Genomic DNA, 21,302 nt, shown 5'->3' with positions numbered 1-21,302 from the left:
ACATATTAACTAAAACTCCTCAATGATATAAGATATGCTTCCCGCGCGGTGCTTGATTGTTTGCTTCTCTCTGTCTTTCTCACTCTCTCTGCCTGACGGAGGGGGTGTGAGCAGAGGGGCTGTTTGCACAAAGGACACAGACACTCCTCTACAAAATGCCGCTTTATCGCGGTGCTTCTGTATACTTAAAAGCACGTTTTGTTTTTTTGATTTTCTTAGCGAGCGCTCTCTCTGACATTCTCTGCACCTGACGGCGCTCCTTTGAAGATAAGATATGTTTGCATTCTTTTAATTGTGAGAAAGAACTGTCATCTCCCGTCTTGTAATGGAGCACAGTTTAAACGTTTGACTAAAGGGTGTTATTTCATGTCTAGAGGGCTCTAATAATGTTAACAGGGTGGGAGAGTTTATAAGGGCTTAAAATATATAAAAATAACCATACAAACATATGGTTTCTACTTCGCAGATTTTCACCTATCGTGGGGGGGTCTGGAACGCAACCCCCGCGATCGAGGAGGGATTACTGTATGTGTGTGTGTATATATATATATATATATATATATATATATATGTATACTAATAAAGGCAAAGCCCTCACTGACTGACTCACTGACTGACTCATCACTAATTCTCCAACTTCCCGTGTAGGTAGAAGGCTGAAATTTGGCAGGCTCATTCCTTACAGCTTCCTTACAAAAGTTGGGCAGGTTTCATTTCGAAATTCTACGCATAATGATCATGACTAGAAGCTATTTTTCTCCATTTACTGTAATGGAGTTGAGCTCGAAAGCCGTGGGGGACGGAGTTTCGTGTGACATCATCACGCCTCTCACGTAATCACGCATTAGGTAGAAAACCAGGAAGAGCTACAAAAAGTGCTGAAGAAAACATGCATTACATAATTAAGAAGGCAGCGAAACAATTAGAAGCGAGCGAGTGACATATAAAACCATATTCAGCGGCTCACGTGAACTGACGCAGTACGCAGACAAAAAGCAACAGCTCCAAAGAGTGCTGAACAAAAACCAAATTACACTGCTACGCTCAAATAGACAAACCACACGCCATGGCCCAATAGTAGAGCCTTCGCCTGTAGCGCCGACGTCTGAGGTTCAATTCCCGAGAGGGGATACACTAAGTATGTACGCTTCTCGATTCATTTTAGCCTCGCATCCCCTTGGTTTGAGACGATGAAAACATATGCGGTTAACGCAGAAAGACAGATCACCAATTGAAGCTTCATGAATAATGGATACTTTATTCGCGATCAATGATTGTTTTGGTAAAGCCATACTCAGTGTATTCATTAGATGAACAGCAAAAAAGTAAGAGCGAGGGGAGGGTAATTTACTGAGGCACACAGGCAAAAACCACAATAGCACGCGGGCTCGATGTACTGTAGTGCGCGTCAACTTGATCTGAATTGCGCGATCACATTCGAAAAAATATTTCTTTTCAAGTTCTATTTAGTCCATATGTGTCAAACTCAAGGCCCACGGGCCACATCTGTCCCGGCGTGTAATTATATCCGGCCCGCAAGATCATTTTATATACTGTATTATTGTTATTAATGGCCCGGGGATATGAAGCGCCGGTAACACAATAAACTACAGATCCCATAATGCAGCGCTTCAGCTGCCTTGCCGAAAATTTACCATGTTAATCAAGTCTAGCTTATGATGCTGCAAGTTATTGCGAAGCTAGCCCACACGATGCCAAAGAGAAAAGGTGATTCTCAACATAGAGCCTTTAAAAACCGATGGGAGGCTGAGTATATGTTTACTGACATTGCCGGTAAACCCGTGTGTCTCACTTGTGGAGCTAATGTGGCTGTAATTACAGAATTTTATCTAAGACGGCACTATGAGACAAAACATCAAGATAACCTGAAAGACCTGAATGCAATGCACAAGATACAGAAAGCAGAAGAGATATGGAAGAATCTGACCCTTCAGCAGACGTTTTTACCCGTGCAAAATCACAAAGTGATTTCGAGTGAAGCTACTTTTATGGGAGACACAAATACACCAGTGCAACTTGCCCCACTTTCCCTGTTGCCAAGTAATGTTGAACCAAGTCGGCACAACGGTCTTCCCAAATACGCACTTTGCTGATAAACTGAGCGCACTGCGCACTGAGTTTGCACGGCGCTTTGGTGGCTTTGAAGAACAAAAAAAGAATTTTGAGTTGTTTCGCAACCCATTTGCTGTCGATGTGGAAACTGCACCTGTGCAGATTCAGATGGAGGTGATTGAGCTGCAGTGTAATGGCACACTGAAGGCAAAGTACGATACTGCACGGCCCACACAGTTTATTCACTCCATTCCCGCAAAAATGCTCCAGCTCCGTCTACATGCGGCTCGAACCTTGTGCATGTTTGGTACCACATATCTGTGTGGGAAGCTCTTCTCAGTCATGAAGACTAACAAAACAGCACACAGGAGTCCCCTCACTGATGAGCACCTGCAGTCCATCCTGAGAATCTCCACAACACAGAACCTCACACCAAACATAAACGAACTTGTTGCCAAAAAAAGATGCCACGCGTCCAGCTCTGATTAAATGACATAAGAGCAAAGACAACTGAATGATTTGATTTGTTATTGCTGAAAAGAACAAATTTTATTTATATTTCCAGGTTTTCCAGGTTTTGTTATGCACCATGTTCATATTTTAATTTGTATAATTTTGGCAGGATATATTTTTATGGAGAGCAAAATCTTTTTTTTATATAAAATTACATAAGAGTAAAGAAATTTGAATGTTTGTTCTTTTAACGTTTACTTTATTTCTAACTTGTATAATTTAGACAGGATATATTTTTATTGAGAGCAAAATATTATAAGTTATTTAAGGTTTGAGTTGATTTATTCCGGAATAATATTCTGTCTACCAAATAAAAATTCCTTCTATTTAAAATTTAAATAGAACTTGAACAGAAACGATAGTTCATAATATCCACGCAGACTCGCACGTAAGAGCGGGAGTCATCCGTTTTAACAAGTAGCGTATTGCACTGATACGAAATATACGAGTATATATGTGTATATATGTGTATGTATATATATATATATATATATATATGTGTGTGTGTGTATATGTATATATGTATGTATATATATGTTTATATGTGTGTGTGTGTGTGTGTGTGTGTGTATATGTATATATGTATATATTTGTGTGTATATATGTGTGTGTATGTATATGTACAGTATGTATGGATATGTATATATATATATATGTTTATATGTGTGTGTGTGTGTGTATATATATATATATATATATATATATATATATATATATATATATATATATATATATATATATATGACAGAAACACTCATAACAGTGACAAAACAATTATATTGACAATCATGTTAAGTTATTTTCAAAATGTTTTCTTTTCTTTTTCATTACTTCTTTAACACACTACTTCTCCACTGCGAAGCGCGGGTATTTTGCTAGTATATACAGGTATATATGTGTATGTATATTTGTATATGTATGTGTGTATATATGTAGATATGTATATATTTGGATGTATATATGTATATATATGTGTATATATTGTGGACGCCCAGGAGGACCAGAGGAGGGCTTGTGCCTCCTCCAGACCGTGAGGGAGCGTCCGTCCTGGTTATGTTGGGGGCCTCGGGTACAGGGCTTGGAAGCCCAGCCCTGTAGGGACCCGTGGCCACTGCCAGGCGGCGCCCCAGTGCCTGAGGAACCCTGGTGTGGCGGAAGTGCTGGGGGGAAGAGAACAGGAGACACCCGGACGGCTTCCGGGTGCACAGCCGGCACTTCCGCCACACTGGGGTGTGGCTACGACTGATTGCCGGGAAGCAGCTGGAGCCCATCCGGGTTCCCATTTAAGGGGCTGCCTCCCTCCAGTCATTAGTGGATGTCGGGTGGAAGAGGACAGAGCAGGAGAGAGGACAGAAGGCGACGAAGAGAGACAGGTACAGTGACTAAGAGGCCTGGACTTTGGGGAATCGGTGCTGGAGGCACTGGGGTGTGAGTGCACAAAAAAACTTGTAAATATTGTAAATAAACGGTGTGTGGTGGAATTATGTTGTCCGTCTGCCTGTGTCCGGGTCCCAGTTCACAATATATATATGTGTATATGTATATATGTATGTATATGTATACTGTATATGTATATATGTAGATATGTATGTATATGTATACCGTATATGTTTATGTGTGTTTGTGTGTGTGTGTATATATATATATATATATATATAACAGCAACACGCATAACAGTGACAAAATAACTACATTGACAATCATGTTACGTTATTTTTAAAATGTTTCCTTTTCTTTTTCATTACTTCTATAGCACACTACTTCTCTGCTGCGAAGCACGGGTATTTTACTAGTTTAATCATAAAATTACACTTTAGTATCAGTCAGTAAATTGATTTGGTACTCTATAAAACTGTGCATCTGAAGAAATGACAAACCAACCCTATTCTCCAAACCTGGCCCTAAGTAAATATTACAATTTCCCAAATACCATAAGAAGAAATAAATCTGAAGTTAGTTACAAAATATTATTTGTAAAAGCAATGTAAACTGTTTTATTTGAGTGCACAGCAAGGCTCGGTTAACATAAAAACTGCACTATGTTAATGTTTATAACAGTTGTGTTGAAAAATAAACCTTGTTTGACTTTGCTGGTGTTCTCTCTTTTTTGACCAAACAATTCTGTTAAGCAAGCTAAAAAGTGATGGAACCAGGCAAAACTTTTTTTTATAGATCACAGACACCAAATTTCAACAAAATACTTTATCGAAGTCATGCAAATGAATGTATAATTTCTTTGAGATACAGTAACAGGTAGAGTGGAAGAAGAGCACAAAAACTGCCCTAACGTCCCTCTTTCAGATGAAGCAATAAGATCAAGGATCATTTAACTCTGCAGATCATACTACAGAGTAGAGTGTCAAAAAATGTTGATTGTGACCTGTTGGGGGAGCTCTGATACAAGAGAAAACACCAAAGCAAGAATGGATCCAAACCAGACTGTCAGCGAAAAACAAATTAGTAAAGCCAGAAAAAAACCCTGTAATTCCAAACTGGATTTTTAAAAAGTCAAAGAAACAGAGAAATAGAGGGAAAAAAGACAGAGTTGCCAATGAAAAAGCAAAAGATGAAAAAGAATGAAATATTCATGACCATCAACATAAAACTGTTAGTGAATCCAACACTTCTGCAGCACCCAGGCCCACTTTAAGTTGGGCAGCTCACCATGATTGTTCCTCCTGTCTGTGTCCGCAAGGGCCGAAGTACTTTCCTTTGAACCAGAAAATTTGGGAGAAGCAGTAGAGGTGGAATCTCTGTGATTGTAGCCACCACGATGGACCACTTAAAAAGGAAGCAAAAAGTCAAATGATTTTAGATACATATGTATTACATGTGTTGATGCTGTCAGAAGTCTGAATTGAATCATAAAATTCTTTTACACCAAATGCCTATTATTTCAAAAGCTGGACATGAGTTTAAGGAGAAGCAAGTAATCGAATAACATCAGAATAGTCACTCATCTACCTTTCTGTCATGCTTTGGATCAATATTTATGTCACATATATAAGATATGCTGCAATAAGTAGGGAGTATAGAGGTAAAACTCTGAATGTGTTATTCTACAAAGAGCAAAATAAGTCCATTAAATATCTTTTCGGCTGGCTATTTTACTGCCGAAGCAACAAATGGCAAAGTCTCTTCAATACTAAGTGATCCCTAGGGTTTAGAGATCAGGCTACATTACACATTTTACCTACCAATAAAGCTCCCACACATACACAATTTCCATTATGTTCTTTAATTCCAGGGAGCTTGTGAAGCTTCCAGTGGTGTTTACCACTGATTATCAAGGAAGAGCGTACCTTATCTGACTGGTAAATTAAAGACCAACTCTGAAAGTTTGGCATAAGGTGGAATAAGTGCAGACTTCAACTGACACATACTGTATACACGCACAAGCATGTACTTTGTGTAAACATAAAAACACCACAAAATCAGCAAGAAATTAAAATGATTATTCAAGGCCAGGCTAGGGATCACAAACACAATGAATTTCACATGAAAGACATCGTAGAATAGTAAAGACTATATATCAAATCCCACAAAAGTGAGTAATGAGAACAGCTCTACTTGATATGTTCATTAAAATACAGAGTCACATCAGACGCACACAATGATGTACTGGGATACCTCTCGTGAGCCTTCCAAGATATGGGTCTGTGTTCAGCAAAAAGAGAGAAAATATATTTGCACATGTAAATGAACAAGTATCTTATTTTCTAGTAGTACCTCTTTTTTTCAAAGTGAAAACATCCAAAAGAGCAGCCTTTAAATGCCTAGCTATAAATCTTTAATCTAGTAGAATTATCATTAAAGTTCAGATGTTCATTAAAGATCTAATATGAAATGTCTGCTCTAGATATATTTAGTACTTAATGTACAGGTTGGTCAATATGCAAAAAAATGTTATCAGATGTGATCTATCCTTTAACTTGGAAAACCAATGTGTAGAGTGCTATAAACAAATAAATGCACCATTGCTACTAATATGGATATGACACAATGATTCACCAGTGTCAGCATATGCTCCTTCCAGCAAATTAAAATGGGAGTATGCTTCGGTTGTGTCTTTTCTAGAACACCTGGAAATTAGGTAGTTCTATTCCACTTTTAGCATATAAGTAATGCTCAGGTGTGCTCCCATCGCTGTACTTGACCCATTAAGCTTGGAGACTCAGTTTCCTCTGAAAGTAGAGGGTACAAAAATGGGTTGATGGAAGCAGCATAAGGGCAATAAGAAATAATGCTTACATACATCTTTATATAATTCAGATTTTAAACATGATATCTACCAAATGTATGATTCCAGATAAGTTTGCAATTAGACACCACAATTTTACATGCAACAGAAAATGGCAGACAGTGAAATCTGACTTATCAAATCATCAGCAAAATCTATACTCAGCTGCAGTAGGATAAGTTAGTGAGGTGACAAATATATGGTGCAAATATGCAAAGCTGAATTAAAAAGTGCCCAATCCTGGTCCTCCAAATTCTGTGCTTGTCAGTGAAAACTAATCAAATTTACAATTCTTTCAATAAGCTGTTACTTGGGCCAATTAATCAAAATATGGGGGCATACTGATGATTTAGGACCAGAATTGTGTGTACTCAGAATTTATTAGGAACCATATCCCAAATGATGAGGGGCAATGAATGCTAACTTATACATAAAAGTAATGCCAGTATCAGCAGTAAAGTCTAAAGTGCCATAGATGTATCAAATAAAATGGGTTTAAAAAGTAATGTGACAGACATGCAACATCAATCTTAAAATAAAGTGCAGCAAAAATATGTTCACACAGAAATATCTTTTCTCAGACATTATTTTCAGTTTGTAGTCTTTCATTTCATAGGCAATATCAGCCAAAGAATACAATAAATTAAGTTACTTTTAAGAGTAACCCTATTTTATTGCCATAATAGCACACAACAGCTTGGATGCGACTCTACTGTATTCAAGAGAATCTACAGGTCAGCATCTTGACAGGCTGGTGGCCTGAATTAAATAGTGGTCCTTAAGGTCAGTTTTAGAATCCCCATGGGGCTGCAGGCTGTTTACCTAACCAATTTTTTTATTTTAATTGGACCCCTACTTATTTGTATATAATTAAGAGAGCAACTTCCACAGAAAAAATGCATTAAAAAGAAAATGACAAAATAGACTTTAGAATTTTAAAGATATATCAAAAATATGTTGTTTTTTTTTATTTCATCTAAATGTAAATCTCACTTTTCTGAATGAAAAATAATACAAGGCCAATTAAATTAAATGAGACCAATTAAAGGTAAAATGATTCATAATTATGGAACTGGCTAAAACAAAAATCTGTAGCCACAACTGCATAATCTCCCTTCCCCCAAAGAAACTGAAAATCCTTCAGCTAAACCATGAGATCCTCCAGAAACAACCAAAATACTGTCATTCTCACAAATTAAAAAATTCTATAAGTACAATTTGGATCCGTAATATTGGCAGACATAAGATGTGCATCTTCCCTAACAAAACCACAATGTTAAACTGACTGACACAAAGACATCAAATTACCTTCAGCTTGTTAAGATATCCCCTGGTGTGTACAACCAGCAAATCCTCCTCTGTAGCTTCTCGAGCCTTAACTATATTGTCATCAGTTATTAGATGTTTCTCTTAGACAAAAAAAGAAATAAAAATGTTTCAGAAATTGCTTTTCATTTGAAATTTATTCCGGTTTTAAACACACCCATTGAAACTAAAACAGCTTATTTATGCTTAACAATAAATGCTTTACCATTTAACATTCATTGTTACAATAACCACTGAACATTTTTTTCATGTGGTGAGAAATGTCAGCTTGGATTTTGTGCTTATTTTAGAAAAAAGGAAAGACAGAGATGCCCTTGAAAAGTTTAGAAAACAGGAATGCAGTGGATACCTAGTTAAGAAGGCTTAATTATATTATCTTTACACTGGGAGGTGGTGTAAAGTAATTTTTACTAGAGGATCTCAGTAATTTTAGGTCTATCCTATACAAGTTGATAAATATTTTGAATATCTTTACTTGTAACTTAGACAAAGCAATGTAATATTAGTGTTATATATCATTGATAAGAATACCAATGATTTGATGTTTAAAACCCTCCCCCTCCCTTTAAGGACTTGAGTGTTGGTAATTTTATGACAGGGTTTGGGGAAGTGCAAAGGTTGGCAAATGATTCTCTGTAGGATTCTCTCAACCAACCCCCACAGGAAAGCCAGACTACCTAGCTGGCAAGCATCAACTCAACAAATGGTTTTGGGGGACAGGTGTGAAAGTTATTGTTTGCTCCCATTGGTCTGAAGTATGACTGTTTGGATTGGTTTGAATAAGAGGCCATTTTGTAGCACAACACCCTATTGGTGTAAGGATTTGGACAGAATTTATACATTTGGTTGCTTTACCCCTCCCTATCTCTTCTCTCACCATCATGATGAAGAAGCATCTCACACACCATGAACTGAAATGAAGACCACACAGCCATATTGAAACGTGTCCTGAAGAAAGCCATAAAATGATGACTTAACTAGACATTTAAAGAAACTGCAAGTCTGTGTGCCCCCTGAAACTACATATCAGCATTTATCAGGTTGTACAGTTGCCAACAGTCAAATATACAGTACTTTGTTAATTGTTAGCTTACGAATATCACCAATAATACATCATTTAAAGTTGTAACATAACTCCTGCTTGTCTTTTACTCTCAATTGCCTGACGTTATAGATGTAGAAGGGAAGGTGGGTTGAAGTTACAAAGTACAATACCTTATAAACAGTGGTAAGTCTATGGGATTTGAGCTATTCTGACAAAGGCTACACATTAATAATATAAGAGGGGAACACAGAGTAAGATAAAACTCTACCAAGACAAAACAATCACTCATTTCAGTAACTTTTCATGGGCATGTTCTCATCTCAGTAAACATTATGGAGACATTTAGGTTCTATAAAAAGTCTGTAAAAAATAACTCCCAGGTTAAGCTAGCTCTGGGCAAATCGACATGTCAGTAAAATTCTGTCAATTGAGCATCAAATGGGACTAAAGTTATGAAGGTCCACCAGTAATAATTATTTAACCGAGTGCCCAAAATTGAAAAAAAAAAATTGTTGGTGTACTACTTGGGGGTGAGAAGTGCTATATCCCCTCAGAGGCCCAATTTGGAGGTACACATGGACACATTGTTCATAAAAATAAAGGCTGCTAATGCAGTACAAACTTACAGTATGCATACATTAACTAAAGGGAACAGGGAAATCCTGGTATAGAGTAAAGCACTGCTGATATATCACTGACTTTACACCACCTCCTGGTTTAAAATCTAATGCTGTCCAAACAGAGTCTGAGAAAAGGAAAAAGTCCTCATAGACCGGCATGCAAAAATATTCAATCCCCTTAAAAGTCATCATAATTTTATGTATGACGAAATATTTACACGTTTATCCATTCAGTATTTTTAATGATAACTTTTATGCTGTAACAATACATTTCCAAAGCTAAAGTAATCCATTTTCTGTTAATATTTAACTGAATAAGAAAAACTCAAAAGTTAGTGTTTGCATAAGTATTCAAGCCCTACATATTAATACTTTGTTGAGAACCCTTTTGCTGCAAAAACAGGGTTAATTCTTTTGGAGTAAGTATGTACCAGTTGTACACATTGTGCAAGAGTGAGTCTTTCTCATTCTCATTAGCAGAATTTATAGAGATCCTCTAGGTTGGTGGGATGGCACATCTGGACAGCAGTTATGAAACAGTGCCACAGATTCTCAATAGGACTAAGATCAGGAATTTGACTTGGCCATTCCAAAACATTCACCTTTCAGTTTCTGAGCCGTTACAGTGTCACTTTGACCTTATGTTTAAGGTCATAGTCATGTTCAAAGATGAATCTTCTCCCGAGCCGCAGATTTACAGCAGAGTGGAACAAGTTCTCCTGCAATATTGTTGTCCGTCCATTGTCCCTTCAACTCTGACAAGATTCCCAGTCCCAGCACATGAAAACCATCCCCACAGCATGATGCTGTCACCACCATATTTCTCTGCAGGTATGATGTTTCTTGAGGCATGAACAGTGTTAGTTTTAACAGCACACATAACACTTTGATGTCTTGTTAAAATGTTCGATTTTGGTCTCATCCAACCATAAAACCTTCTCCCACATAGTAACTGGGTCTTTCTCATTCTTTGTAGCAAGTGCTATACATGCTTTTATGTGGACCTTTTTAAGGAATGGTTTCTTCTTTCTTCATACCCTCCGGTAGACACCAGTTTTATAGAAAGCTCTTGAAACTGTGAGCAATGTTTCAGCCAAAGAGCACTGCAGACTTTTGAGATTGAAGGCTAAGCTTTTGTTTTTTTTATTAGATTTTATTAGAATCAAACAACAATCCATATAAGTAAAAGTTAAGTTTAACAAAACTTGGTTCAAAACTAATCCACCCCCACCCATGAGAAAGACAGCCAGGCCAACAGAGCAAAACTTTACCAATAGTAAATATATGTAAATAAATAAATACAAAAAAAGAGGGGAGAGAATCTGCTTCCTTAATTTAAGTGCTTACTATAAAATGATATTGGTTAGAATCTGCCAAGTTTTGAAAAAGTTTTGTACAGATCCTCTGAGTGAGAATTTGATTTTTTCTAATTTTAGATAATAACTAACATCAGTTAACCACTGACTTAAAAGAGGTGAGTTAGCATTCTTCCGGTTGAGCAAGATAAGTCTATGAGCCAATGGTGAATGAAGTAAAGGCAATAACAGTTTGTTTGTCCTTCTCCACTTTAAGCCCATCTGGAAGTACACCAAACACAGCTGTTCATGGATTAGGGGGGCCTGTGACACCATGACTGTCTGAAAGACATTTAAAGATTTTGGTCCAGAATGATGTTAATTTGGTGCACGCCCAAAACATGGCCCAATGAGGCTGGAACTAGATTGCAATGTTCACAGGTTGGATCTTGCCCTAGAAACATTTTGGACAATTTTAAACAGGATGGATACTCTCAATATATAATTTAAAGTTGGATTGTATATTAAATTGTATGCTTTGTGCATATGGAGATCGAGTGAATTCAATGCATTGCTATCTTTCACTCCTTTTCTGAAATGTTGAGTGATAGATCATCTTCCCAATGTATTCTGGGATCTTAGAAAGGGCAGGACTATAAAATGTTTTTATAAATTAAAGAAATGCTGTCTGAGTCCTCAATGTTTTTACGGAACAGAGTTTGGTGGGAGGTGAGGGAAATTGGGCAGGTTTTGTTGAACGTTTCTGATTTGAAGATAGTGAAAGAAATGTGTTGCTAGAAAGTTAAATTTGGAGTATAATTGTTCATAGGATGCAAAGATGATGTCTATGTATAGATCTCCAAGTGATTTAATCCTGAATGTTTTCCAGACATTAAAAACTGCGTACGTTTGAGAGGGTGGAAAAAGGTGCTTCTCGTGCAGAGGTGCCACAGATAAACACTTCTCTGTCTTAAAATACTTCCTACACTGGTTCCATATTCTGAGTGAGTGAAGCACAATTGGGTTGATAGTATATTGCGATGATTTGTACTTATTGGGGTACAAAGCAAGTAATATAAAGAAGTACTGCAGGATTTTATTTCTATTGCGGACCAAGCCTGTGTCTGTTCATCTAATTGTGTCAATGTCCATGTTTTTATAGCTTGTATATTCGCCTGAAAGTTAGGTAGAGCCATGCCACCTTCTGCTTTAGGTCTTTGTAGGGTTGCCCTTTGGATACGTGGATGTTCTGAATTCCAAATGAACGATTTTATAATTGAATCTAATTTCTTAAAAACTGATTCATTGATGTATATTGGAATGTTTTGAAATAGAAAAAGAAGCTTAGGAAGGATATTCATCTTGACAACGTTAATTCTTACATCTAAAGTGAGATGGAGGGTAGATCATCTATGCAAGTCTTGCTTAATTTTTTCCATGCAGACAGCAAAAGTTTGATGATAAAGAGCTTTATGTTTATTTGTGATGTTCACCCCTAGGTATTTAAACTCATCTGCAATGATAAAAGGGAAGGTGTCCAATCTAATATTGTCTGCTTGAGAATTCACTGGAAAGAACACACTTTCGTTCAAATTAATTCTGTGACCAGAAAGCTTTTGAAATTCTGTTAGTGCTGTTAGGACTGCAGGCACAGTATTTTGTGGATCAGATATATACAGTACCATAGCATCTGCTTATAGTGAAATTTTCTGTTCAAGTCCTTCTCTGATAATCCCCTTTATCTCATAAGCATTTCAATAGTGACTTGCCAGTGGCTCAATGGCGATTGGAAAAAGCAGTGGTGACCAAGGTCATCCTTGTCTAGTACCACGTTCTAGTTTGAAGTAGTCTGAATTAATGTTGTTAATATAAACTGAAGCTTCCGGACTGGTATACAGTAGTTTAATCCATGCACAAATGCTCAGGCGAAACCCAAATTTGTCCAATATGTTAACAAGGTAGCTCCATTCAACCATAACAAATGCTTTTCTGCATCCAACGATAATATCATCTCCGGGGTGTTAGACTTTATGAATGAATATATTACATTAAACAGGCACTGAAGATTGGAAGCTAAGTGTCTGCCTTTAATAAATCTAGTTTGGTCTTGTGATATTACCAAAGGAAGCACTTTCTCAATCCTTCTAGCTAGGACTTTGGAGAGTATCTTAACATCATTATTCAAAAGTGATATTGGTCTGTGTGATACATATTGTAATAAGTCCCTATTTTGCTTAGGAAAGACAGTAATTAAGGCTTGACGAAAATTTTGAGGTAGAATTGTATTGTCTCTAGCTTCTATAAATGTTGCTAATAAAAGGGAAGCTAGCCTAATTGAGAGTTCTTTATAAAATTTGGCAGGGTAGCCATCAGGGCCTGCTGCTTTCCCACTCTGAAGTGAGTTAATATTATCTAGTAATTCTGATAATGCCAGAGATGTATCCAATTCCTCTGCACTGGGAGTATCTAGTTGTGGTATCTGTAATGCATCCGGAAATGCATAAAGTTGTGTCTTGTCTTCTTTAAACTGAGTTGAATAAAAGGACATGTAGTAGTCTCTTAACACGTGCATTATATTTTTATGGTCAATGATTTTTTTTTCTGTCTGTGTTGGTAATTGCTCGGATTGCACTGTGAATTTCCTGCTTGTGGATTTGTTGAGCTAAAATCTTATTAGCTTTCTCTCTGTGTTCATAGTAATGCTGTCTTAATTTAAATATTAGCAGTTCTGTTTCTTTAGTTGTCAAGAGGTTAAGTTCTGAATGCAGAGCCTGTCTTTTCCTATGAAGTGCTTAATTTGGACACCTGGCATGTTCTTCATCTGTTTTTGTAATTTCACTGATTATGTATGATACCTTCTTGGTTTCCAATTTATTTTTGTGGGTAAGGTATGAGATAATAAGTCCTCTTAAGAAAGTCTTCGGAGTTTCCCGGAGTATTTCTGCAGAAACCTCCAAGGATGTATTCGTCTCTAAAAAAAATCGATTTGCTTTGATATATATTCTGTACAGTTCTGCTAATAAAAGTGGGTTAAGATGTCATCTGCGAGATGAGTAAGTGAGGCATAGTGATTTTAGCTCTATGATAAAAGGGGCGTGGTCGGAGTTAACAAAAGCGTCATACTTACAAAATTTGAATCACAGACAAGAAATTATCTATACTAATAAAAGGCAAAGCCCTCACTGACTGACTGACTGATTACCAATTCTCCAACTTCCCGTGTAGGTAGAAGGCCGAAATTTGGCAGGCTCATTCCTTACAGCTTACTTACAAAAGTCAGGCAGGTTTTATTTTGAAATTCTACACGTAACGGTCACAACTGGAACCTACTTATGTACATATATACGACCATAGCCTGCAGCTCGGTCGCCGTGTGAGGTGGAGTTGCGACCCTCATTGTCACGCCTCTCACGTAATTGAGTGCCTGCCCATATGAGGCCGTCCATCAGCAACAATCCAATAGACACACTCCCGCTAAATATTCGCGGGTGAAGGACTGTGCTTATGCAAACGAAGATGAGATGGTCAGGGATAGACAAGTCAGCGAAAGTGCGAGAGAAACTTTTAAGTGCCGGGTCTTAGCTAACATTAAATAAAGCAGTGGACATCGCAAAATCGCACAACATAGCACAAGCACAGCTGAGAACTTTCGATCTATGTACTCCGAGCGGCTCACGTGAACTGACTGTGAACACATACGCAGAGAACAAGCAAGAGCTCCAAAGAGCGCTGAACAAGAAACGCATTACACAATTGAGAAGGCAGCAAAAGAATATGAAGAGAGTGACACATGACGTGTGACTGCGGAAACAAAGCATGGTGTAACCCTTAAGTTTAAATTAAGTTCATAGACATGCTGCCGCTGGCGTTTGTCATGCCTACGACGAATACGATATTCGCGAGATACAAATTTAATGAGAAGACGCAGGGTATAAACAAGACTTTTGATCACTTTGTAATGGGAGTTAAAATTGCTGGTGAAGGACTGTGCTTATGCAAACGAATAGGAAAGCAAGGTGTAAAGCTTAACTTTAAATTAGGTTCATAGACACGCTGCCGCTGGCGTTTGTCATGCCTAAGACGAATACGATATTCGCGAGACACAAGTTTTATGAGAGGACGTAGGGTATAAACGAGACTTTTCATCACTTTGTAACGGAGTTAAAATTGCTGGTGAATGACTGTGCTTATGCAAACGAAGATGAGATGTTCAGGGATAGAATAGTGTTTGGCACAAACTCAGCAAAAGTGCGAGAGAAACTTTTGTGCTGGGTCTGAGCTAACATTAAATAAAGCTGTGGACATCGCAAGATCACACAAGATAGCACAAGCACAGCTGAGAAGCTTCGATGCATGTACTCCGAGCGGCTCACGTGAACTGACTTTGCAGGACTGGGAAAGGTAAACCCGTGCATGCAGTGTGTGATGTCTCAGATAAAGAGGAAGACGAGCTGTTTATTGATGCAGTAAGAAAGGAACAACCCTCTGAATTAGAACAAGCCTTTGTAGACATATCAATAGGAAAGCAAGGTGTAAAGCTTAAGTTTAAATAAAGTTCATAGACACGCTGCCGCTAATATTCGCAGGAAAATCCACAACTTAATACCGGGAATGCCTGTTAAACATCTTAGATTCACAAGTACCGATTTGGGTAGTGAACACTTTGATGAATGAAACCTGTTATCTTTACAGCAGTTGACAAACACGGAATATAACCTGAACACAACACATCCTCCAAATACGAACTTGATTGAAAGAAATAATGATAATCAAATCCTTGATGACAGCAACACTCATAACAGTGACAAAACAATTACATTGACAATCATGTTACGTTATTTTTAAAATGTTTCTTTTTCATAACTTCTTTAACACACTACTTTTCCGCTGCGAAGCGCAGGTATTTTGCTAGTTATCTATAAAAAATAATCTTGAGTAGCAGTGATGCACTGGTGAACAGAAGAAATTTGCTCTTGAGTTTTGGTTTAGAAATCTCCAGGGGTCTGAGTTATGATCAGTTGCAAACTGTGTAATTGTTTTAGCAGTGTTAAACATCATCGCCCCTGTGGCAGGAGACCTATCTAGGTTTGGATTTAAAACATAATTAAAGTCCCCAGTCATTATAATTTTATTAGTGTTCACAATGGGAATGGATACAAATACATTTTGTATGAAGTCCCTGTCATCCACATTGGGTGCGTAGATATTTATCAAAATCACTTTACAGTTAAATAGATGGCCTATGACAATCACATATCTACCTTCAGGATTCAGATACAACATCTGTCATTACAAATGAGATCTCTATGCTGAACAATTTCCAAGTCTCTAGTTTTCTTTGTAAAGCTGGAGTGGAATATTTGGTCAGTCCAGTCCCTGTGTAGCCGAAACTGATCCTTGCTTAATAAGTGGGTCTCCTGTAAAAATACTATTTTAGCATTTAGACCTGTTAGGTGAGATAATACTTTCTCTTTAATTCGTGATTCATCCCTTTAACATTCCAACTCATAATGTTAACTGTTTGGTACTGAAGATATTTCTGAACTTTTGCTGTCATTTTGTAGTTTTAACATAAGATAAGACAACTTTGACCTTAATTTCCAGTTTTCCCAAGAGTTATTGCCACGAAGCCTACTGTTACATTGGCAATTATAAGGATTAAAAGGATAGGTTAGAAATAGCTTGCTTTCTTTCTCTACCCCCTAGTTCCCCCACCCCCCTATTTTGCCTCCCCACGTGAGGCTTAACCACACTTCACAAAGTCCCAGTCCTCTAACATGCCTAGAGACAGAGCTCATCCAAAACAAAATATGCCCCCTCCCCACCCAGCAGCGGCGTAGAAGGATTAAAATAGAGATATCTATTGAAAATACAGTCCAAATACTATAAGCATTAAACATAATCTTGACCCGTCTTGAGAGAGTAAACCCAGGGAATAATATTAAACAGTAGCCCTGGATAAGCATAGTAAGCCCTTATACAGTAAACCAAGGGTATGATGTTAAACAGCCTCCATAAAAAAAAGTACATATACATACATACATATATGCATATAATTGTAATTAAAACATACGCATATAGTGGCCAATAAGTAAATAGGATATATAATTATGGTACCAGTATAATTGCAAGCGGATCAAACAGCTGGTAAGATCTTCTTTGCCATGCCAGGACAGAATGCAAGCCACAATCATAATTCAAAAAAGTGTTGGGATCAGTTTTTTTAGTTCTTTTTCTGCTTCCTCCGTAAAAGTAAAAATGTACAGCTTGCCTAGAATGTCCACTATCACTATGGCAGGGTACAAGAGGCTGCATCTGATCTCGGCTTTCCGTAAGTGTTGTTTAATGTGATAAAATGTGAAACGGAAAATATGGTTGTTTTCAAATAGTATAATCTTATATTTCTGTCTGAGGAGTAACATTGTATGTAATTTACAATGTAATTTTTCAAAATGCACAATGAGAGTCCTAAGTTTAGAGGTATTTGATCCCGTATGCAGTAAGCTGCTGCCATCTCGGTGTCTGATTTGAAGTCCTCTCCAATTATTTTAGAGAATAGCTCAGCTAAAAATTTCACTGGGTTTGGATTTTCATGATTCTCAGGGAGATCTTCTTCAAATATTATTCCTTCTGCATCCATCTTCCAGTGCAGGTAGTCTGTCTCTGAGTGCTTTGCATTCAAAATTTGCAGGTGATGCTTTTCCGTCAGTGGTAGATGTCATTTGTTCAGCTGTTTCAATACGAGTTGTGAAAGTTTGCTTAATGTCTTAAAACTAGTGGCAAGTGCCCTAAGTTTGAGAATAAACTTAGGATGGTTGGATTTTTATTAACTTCACTTACAAGTCGACGTCTTGCTCTGTGGTTTGGTTTTGAGGGATGGCCTGTTCTATTAAGAGTCTGGGTGCTGTGATGAGCCTTCCACATTCTGATGATGGATCCAACAGAACACTAGAATCCCTGAAGCCTCCGAAAAAAGTCACCTTAAATTTCCTCGCACCTACTCATCAGTGTCTTTGTTTTGCAAATGTGTCCATCTGCACAAGCAGCATGCTATCCCATCCCCCACCAACACAGCTCAAGTTGGACAAAATGTTTTCCCAGCTCAGGTCTGTTTACCTCAGTGTGAGGTGTCTGGTATTGTACAGGGTAAATAATAAATCATTATTTGAAACACATGCGTGTTTCATGTGTGTTCTGTGTCTACAACCATCTGTGCAAATGTAGTATTACAGTAAATGTGAGGCAAGAAATGTTGAACACATAATTAAAACAAAAACTTTTTTAATGTTATAGTACTAATGACAAAATGTTAACATGAAGTGTATAATTTGTGAAGATTAAAGTCCATTATCAAATAAAAACCTTCATAAAAGGTACAAGTATAACACCCACACCCACCATACGACAAAACAGCTCGGTGTCCCAGTTGGTAACCCCCCATGCAGACACGGGATCCAATACCACCCCCAGGAAATGACCATCTATCTGCCACAGCCAGGTGTTACATGGGCATCCCCTAGGCCTCAACAATGAGGATCATGCGAGCAGGATCACCCTCAGGAAATCGTGCCATACCGCCTCAGTGCCATCATTAACACCCCCTCAAAGTTAATGGGACTCCATGAGCAACTGCTCGTTCGACACAAAGTCAAACCATCAGTACCCAAGGATTCTGCAAAGAGACACAGTACCATAGGAGTCCAGATCCCACAAAGTCTCAGGATGTCCAATGGGGCAGCTTGATCAACTGACTTGAACGCTTTACAAAAACTGACAAAGGCTGCGTACCCTCAGTACCAGGATGCGGTCAATGGTAAACTTCTTAGGCATAAGACCAGACTGCTCCAGTCACTTGTAGGTTACCAAGTGATCACGGATCCTATTGAGGATGACCCTACCAAGGACCTACACAGCACCAAGAGCAGTGTTATCCCCCTGTAGTTGCTGCAATCCAGGAGATCACCCATAACCTTTTCAAATAGGGACAAGTCCTGTTTCCAGTCAACTGGGTTGACGACCATCTCCCAAATGAAAGAAAAGATTGCTTGCAATGCAAGGAAAGCCTTACCACCAGTCTGGCGAAGTTCACCCTGAATATTATAAGATCCCTGCAGCCTTCCCTACTCTCAGCTGGTTTACCACTTGTGCAATCTCAGTGAGATTGGGTGGTTCACAACTAGTTGGAGGATTAGCCACAACAACCGTGGATCCAAAGATGTCCAACATCCTACCTCGAGGATCAGCTTTAAACAGCTGCTCAAAGTAGTCAGCCAAGTGGGTCACAATTGCATCATCCACAAGGACCGTTCTATCACCCGCACTGACTGCAACTCACAGATTCGGATGTAAGAGGCTCCAGTATCTGCCCACAAGAATGTGATCACTCTCCTTCACCACAACACCATTATTGGAGTACCAAGTCCAACTATGCGGGTCAGGGTGCTGGAACCAGGATCCAGTGATCTGCAGCCTCCGTCTTTTTGCAAAGTCAAGGAACATGGAGCCACTTTCACCATGGTCACCAGACCCAGTGCCAGTGGTTGCACTGAAATCACCCATGACCAGAGAAGTGTCACCTTGTGGGCCCCCAAAAACCACCAAGCGAAGTTATGAATAAAATGTTAGAGGGATCACTAACAAAAAGTGCTTTTAATATCTATAGAGATATGAAGGACTCACAAGTAGTACCTAATTATGTTTAGGTATCATCAAATGACTGTCACATTTCACCTTTGTTTTGTTTGTGATTAATTTGTAATTTGTGTGAACCCGGAGCTTACAAAGCACAGAGGTTTAAATATTTACGCAAACATTACTTTTTTGAGTTTTTCTTCTTCAGTTAAATATCTACATAAAAAGTTTTATTTTAACTTTGGAAATGTATTGTTACAGCATAAGAGTTCAAATTAAAAAAACTGAATTAATATGTGTACAAATCTTTTGTTACACATAAAGTTATGATGACTTTCAAGGGAATTTAATACTTTTGTAAGGTACTGAACGTGCATTTAACAAAAAAAAACAACATAGCATACCTTTTAAAAAGTTGATAACTTTCCCCCATTTCCCTGCATCAAAGGGATGAAGTTTTTCTAAGCCCATAAAAGTAATATTGTATTCTGGAGAATAGACAATGGGATAGCATGTGTTGGGGACCTGGAAATATAGCTCTGTTTGGTGAAACCTGCATACAAGGATAAAGAGGTTTAGACAAGGAAATGAAAATAAAAGAAAAAATGAAAAAGCATTAGGCTTCTGAAACATTTCTACAATTAAAAAGTGATGTTCGAAAAATGTTACTTTTTCTTGTTAGCAATAAGAAAAGATTTACTTTTAAAAAAACTAAAAATAGGTAAATGAACTGTCAATACTATCATCATCAAGACTATGCAAGGAGAATCGAGTCACTTGAAGCAGAGATAAGGACAATATAGACACTATCTAAAACAAATAAAATCGAGGTGCCACTGTTTGCAATATTCGGGGACTACATGTTTTCACATACAGAAAACTTCCCTCAAAGTTCCAGCAACTCCCAGGTAAAAAAAATGAAGCATAACCGAAACAGCTGGTCAATTCAAGATTATCTTTTGATTAATAGAGCAATCTTGTAATTATTTGCTGCTGAACAATTGAAACAAAAAGTGCGAAAGAGTTACTTGTTTACTTTAAAAATGTAAATTATGACAATTATAATCATCAACTCACTGTCTTTGCTGTTGCTTGCTTCCTTTCCCTGACATTTTCTTTGCTCATATTTTTACCTTCATCCTGAAAGAAAGAAAATTAAGGCCTATGAGTAGAAATCAGATATGCAATAAGAGCAGAACTTATTAAATTCTATACTAAAATTTATTTTAAACAAATGGGAGGTCAACATTTTATCATTTGAACAGTTTGCAGTGTATGTAACACATACCTTAAGCTACAGTGCATTCCTATGCTATGAAAAAGCAAGTTCACGCCAGGAAAAGTGATTTAAGCTTAACTTGCAATTGTCTAGTAGTCCCTTACATTGAATAGCTGGAACAGATACCTTGATATTCCATTTACACAGAACTGCTTCACCTGTCTAATGTAAACAAGCCTTTTTTGTATTAACATTATGTTTAAAGTCACACCTTTTACTACCTTCTCCTGAGTCACCCCTGACTTTACCTCCAATAACCTGTTCCAAAACTCATGTTTCA

General features: G+C 37.8%; 1 protein-coding gene across 5 annotated transcripts in view; it reads right to left on the bottom strand.

The window, feature by feature from the left end:
* The window catches only part of hdac11 (histone deacetylase 11), a 166,591-nt gene that overhangs the window by 116,449 nt on the left and 28,840 nt on the right, over positions 1 to 21,302 (bottom strand). For all 5 annotated transcript variants that reach the window (XM_039771237.1, XM_039771236.1, XM_039771234.1 and 2 more), the window contains 4 exons: positions 20,821 to 20,883; positions 20,148 to 20,296; positions 8,135 to 8,235; positions 5,251 to 5,367 (listed from right to left, as the gene is read on the bottom strand). In XM_039771237.1, coding sequence (XP_039627171.1) covers positions 5,251 to 5,367; positions 8,135 to 8,235; positions 20,148 to 20,296; positions 20,821 to 20,855 — 402 coding nt within the window. In that variant the 5' untranslated portion in view covers positions 20,856 to 20,883. The remainder of the gene's footprint in view (positions 1 to 5,250; positions 5,368 to 8,134; positions 8,236 to 20,147; positions 20,297 to 20,820; positions 20,884 to 21,302) is intronic.

The sequence above is a fragment of the Polypterus senegalus genome, chromosome 12, assembly GCF_016835505.1.
Source record: "Polypterus senegalus isolate Bchr_013 chromosome 12, ASM1683550v1, whole genome shotgun sequence".
Classification (NCBI taxonomy): Eukaryota; Metazoa; Chordata; class Cladistia; order Polypteriformes; family Polypteridae; genus Polypterus; species Polypterus senegalus.
The sequence above is the reverse complement of the archived record's forward strand: the minus strand, read 5'-3'. Positions and strand labels throughout refer to the sequence as shown.